The 4,717-nt window shown below is 36.6% G+C and overlaps 1 protein-coding gene across 5 annotated transcripts; it reads left to right on the top strand.

The window, feature by feature from the left end:
- Positions 307 to 4,312, top strand: LOC109824027. Of its 5 annotated transcripts, none has more exons than XR_002242536.1 (5): positions 307 to 461; positions 739 to 872; positions 1,601 to 1,662; positions 3,425 to 3,718; positions 3,869 to 4,312. XR_002242536.1 is itself a non-coding variant. In XM_020390537.1 (4 exons), the coding sequence occupies exons 3-4, from the start codon at positions 3,500 to 3,502 to the stop codon at positions 4,112 to 4,114; spliced, it is 465 nt and encodes a 154-aa protein (XP_020246126.1). In that variant the 5' UTR covers positions 307 to 461; positions 1,601 to 1,662; positions 3,425 to 3,499; the 3' UTR covers positions 4,115 to 4,312. The 5 variants fall into 5 exon arrangements, 3 of the variants coding, with proteins under 3 accessions (XP_020246126.1, XP_020246128.1, XP_020246125.1); XR_002242535.1 differs by having other exon boundaries at positions 734 to 872; XM_020390537.1 differs by lacking the exon at positions 739 to 872.

Below are 4,717 nucleotides of genomic sequence, written 5' to 3'. Positions count from 1 at the left end.
TATAACTCTCACATACTAGCTTTTGGACTTCCTAATAATTTATAATAATGCAGGGGGTTATAGGAAATTTATCAAGTCTACAGTTATTGTTTGCAACTGAACAAAAGATAGGGGTCTAATAGATATTTTCCAGTCCCTTTTTTTTCAACCATAACTTATATTACTAAAAGGTTTGTTTTAAAAAAATTTCATGGTTCAGGGGCTTAAAGCAAATTTTCCTCTCCTTATCTAAACCTGCTTCCTGACTCTTCATCTTCTTCCCCTTTTTTCCTTTCTTTTCTTTTTTCCGTTCCCTCTCTTCTTTTTTTTTTCTTTCGGTTTCTCTTCTCCCCTCTCTCTCTTACTTTCTCTCTCTCCCTCTCTCCTCCTTCCTCTCCCTGTCTCGCCAAAACCCCAAGACTGCGGCAAGGGATCGCCGGCGAACAAAAGTGGCCGGCGGTCAGACCCCCGACGAAACTAGGGTTAGTATTTTTCTCTCTTATTTACAAAAGCAGTTAATCAAATATCAATTTATCAGTTTATTACTATTCTATAACAGATTTACTTCTTCTAAATCAAGAAATTTTAGATCAACATGAGGATTGACTTATACCTTACTGATTTTGAACTTGGGGATGTTGATCACGTTCCCTCCTATTCTTCTTCTTCTCCTCTTTTTTTTGTGGCTTTTATTTGATTTTTTTTTCCTCTGTTTCATTCCTCCATCTCCTGATTTTTTTTTCCAATTTAAAAGAGAAGGTGAGATGTGAGAGACGGAGGAATTATTGGCATAGGTTGCTAGGGATTTCGTAGGGTTGATTTCATGGATTAACAAAAGATGAACACGTCATTTATAGGACTCTCTAAGAACTCTAAACGAGACAGCTCAAGCTGTAAGCTTCTCTCTCCCTTTTTTTATTAATATTTCTATTTTATATCATTTTTTTTATATATATTATCATTTTTTTATATGTTTTTTTTCCTGGGCTATTACATGACAACTGTTTCTTTACGCATGCTCGAAGTTAGGGAAGTTTATCTTGGTGCAAACAATGCTGATTTTCTGTGCTAGTCATGCTAGGCAACTGTGTTCATGCCATTACAGTCAGAGCTTGAAAGTTGTTTTTTCGGAAGGTGGGTGGGTTGGTGGTGGGGGGGGGGCGGGTGGGCAGAAACTCTATAGGTAGTAGGCCTTTGCATAGCAAAAAACTTGCAGAAAAGGCATTTGGAAGTGAAGTGGTAACTCATCTCCAATATTCCATGTGGAAATCGAAAAAGATATTGGCAAATTACTCATGTGTGAATCATCACATCCTACACGAACGGAGAAGCATGAACTTAGCATTATATTTTACGTGATGTATATATTGGAAAAATAGAAGAAGAATGGCAACTATACAATGCAGTTCCATGTATATTAATTCTACCGCTATTTGAGTTCTTGCTCAACTACAATGTTTGATTGTCACACATAATTAGTGCATTAGATATAACCTTCTTATATAACAGGCTAACCATGGGAATACCAGTTCTGTTGACCCTATAGTTTTGATGATGATTTGACAAACAATTTATTACTAATAAGCTTTCTAGTGTTTTGTGTTTATGTTCTTTTTTTCAGGTATTTCAACACGCGTTAATCAAGCGTTAAAGATTCAAGTTCATTTGCGTGGATTTACCTAGGTATATGTTAGTTTACTTACATATACAGTATATGATTATATCTAAGCTCAATATATATATACTTAACACGATTTTTGACGTTTTCTATCATATAGATGATTTTTCATTAAACGCTGTTAAAATACTTTATCTCATGTTTACAGCTCCTTCATACTTCACTATATACATATATTATATGCACAATATATATATGAATATTTACAAGTCCTATATCAAAGTTCACTTTCATAAAATTACAGGTTTTCTAAGCATTCTTCAAAAACAGGTAGTTTTCACAAACGAAAATTAATTTTCCAGAAATTCTCATTTAGAAACTTTCCCCAAAGTTTCATTATTTTTGAACTTGATTTGATATTTTTTCTGGATTTTCAAACTAGCCCCAAAACCTGAATTTTTACATATATCAGAATTCGGTCGACCGGTACGGTCGACCGACTGTTGTTCCGTTTCTGAGTAAACTTCCAGAGAGCCCTCCGGTCGACCGGAATTTATATCGGACGACCGAAATTTTCAATTCGGTCGACCGCTTTTTCCGTCGGTCGACCGACAGCTTTAATTTCCCGTTTTCTGAGTTTTTTGAACTAAGCGGTCGACCGGACCGGTCGACCGCCGAGTTGTCAGAAAGAGCCTAACGACTAGTTTTTTCAAATGGGTCTTTTGGTCTTTTACCTATTTCTAGCTGTAGTATTGGGGTGCTATATATACCTCATTGCTGCTCTTCCTCATTAATATCCAAGAAATCCAAGTTTGTTGTTTAACAAAATATTAATCGCGTTTAAGAGCTGTTTAAGAGTTGGTTTCGCTAATCAGTTTTTCAAGAGAAGTTTTCTACAACAAGAAGAGGCCTTCAAATCTTATTGAGATCACCATTTCCTCAACTCTTCTTGTTTATTGAGAAGTCTTCTAAACTCTTTCCTATATAGCTTATTATTTTACTTTCATTTGATTAAGCTATATTCATTGAGTTATATTTATTAAGTTTCATTCACTATTATCACACACACTTATTGAGCTTGATATTCTCATATTATATATTGTGGGTTGTAGTGTGGGATTTAGTGAGTGTGAGCTTCACTGAGTTCTCATTTGTTATTTGAGAACAAACTCATGTATTGAACCTTTACTTGTGAGATTCACTTGTAACACACTTGTACACCGAGAGAAGTGTGAGGAGAGAGAGACGGGGTCAAATCCAATAGGAGTGGCGTCGATTGACGAACCCTGGGAGAGGTTGTAATCGAGCACTTGAGGAGGAGGACACGGGCTAGGTTCCTACACTTAGTGTGTAAAGTGTGTTTGTTGAGTGATTGTGTAGTGTGAGAGTTTTTGGTGAACTTGTAAACCGAGTGTGTAGAAGTTCCGGCTTCCAAACCGGATTGTGATAGTGGATATCTCCTCGAGGTGAGGAGCGGGGACGTAGGTCGTGGGGACCGAACCTCGTGAACATATCGTGTGTTTGTGTTTTGTTTGGCGTACATATTATTCATCTTTATTGCTCATATTCATATCATATTTATTCTTGCTAGATCAAATTGATCAATATAATTTTAATTGGTATTAATTGGGATTAGATTAGCATAAGATCCTAATCACCCCCCCTCTAGGGTCTAACAAGTTCTTCTTATGTTTATTTGTTGCCAGTTATATAACAGACTGAATTGCTTTATGCAATAATCATACTTCTATTTTTGTTTTTATTTTTTTCTTAAATATATCTAATTTTGCATTGTTAACTTACAATTGACTACTTTGTATTGTGTAGAATTGAGTCATCGAGGACGCAACCTTATCAGGGGTCGATTCAGCCGCAGAGGACGATGCACTTTATTTCACCCAGATGTTAGATTCCCTGCACGGAGGGCATCACGATATTTATGAAAGAGCCATGGGCATTGGTAGCACTCGGACTTACTTGAGGGTGTCCTCCATACCAAAAATCGGCACTTCCAATCAGGAGCTACGTCGCGAGGTTGCTGATCTTAGAGCTCAGGTAGCTGAGATGGATAGTCTCAGGAAGGAGCTTAGGTCTCGGATGCATTGGATTAATAACAATATGGTAAATATGCTAATATACACACACTCTCGCATACACATGTGCACTGGCATACACAAATATACATACACCTAATACTTATACACACGTAAACATACACATACACTTAACACTCAGACATGTATATACTCATACATTGCTATTACTTTATAGGTTAATTCTCAGGGCGCTCGTCTTGCTCCCACTGCTAATGACTCACCAGCTTTTACCCGTCCTTCTCCAATTCCTCAGCCTGCTGCCGATATACCACATTCTACTCGTCCTACTTCGAATGCTAACACTTCTACTTCTAGTGTACAAGGTTTGTCACAGGAGAATCTTACTAGGACATTTGCAGACTTGAGGCATTCGGGCTTGTCCCAGGAGGACATTCTTCAAGGAATTTCTTCTCTTCCTTGATTGGATGGATCAAGCCACTCCTATCTTATATTTTGGACGTATGAGTCATTTTGGATATTGGAGACATATATAATATTGGATGTTTTTTATTGTGAGATATTGAGTAATCATTGCGTAATACATGTTTTGTCTCTAATATTAAGTTGAGTAATCATTGTGTATGTATATATAATATTGGATATATAGCACTGTTTGAGACATTTTTGTGTATGTATATGTTTTTATGTCATTATAAGATATTGAGATATCATTGTGTGAGATGTGTATATTAAATGTAAGTAGGTAGATAAATAAAACAACTAAAAATAAAAAAAAGTTAAAAATCAACACGCCAAACGGGTTAAGCCATTTGGCCTAGTCTTAACCCAAACGGTTTAGACCGTTTGGACAAAATTCTGTCCAAACGGTCAAAACTGTTTGGACAACGTCCCAAATGGTTGTAACCGTTTGGGATGTCACAAATGTCCAAACGGTTGAAACTTTTTGGACAGAAATTTGTCCAAACGGTCTAAACCGTTTGGAATAATCTCTGTCCAAACGGTTATTCCAAACGATTTAGACCGTTTGGACAAATTTCTGTCCAAACAGTTTCAACTGTTTGGA

The sequence above is a fragment of the Asparagus officinalis genome, chromosome 9, assembly GCF_001876935.1.
Source record: "Asparagus officinalis chromosome 9, Aspof.V1, whole genome shotgun sequence".
NCBI classification, from domain to species: domain Eukaryota; kingdom Viridiplantae; phylum Streptophyta; class Magnoliopsida; order Asparagales; family Asparagaceae; genus Asparagus; species Asparagus officinalis.
The sequence above is the reverse complement of the archived record's forward strand: the minus strand, read 5'-3'. Positions and strand labels throughout refer to the sequence as shown.

What these genes read in the sequence shown, in the direction of transcription:
- LOC109824027 (XM_020390536.1), top strand. Translation starts at nt 3,500, where the DNA reads ATGTTAGATTCCCTGCACGGAGGGCATCACGATATTTATGAAAGAGCC. An exon ending in ATTGGATTAATAACAATATG is followed by an intron (nt 3,719 to 3,868) that starts GTAAATATGCTA and finishes ATTACTTTATAG; the next exon opens with GTTAATTCTCAGGGCGCTCG.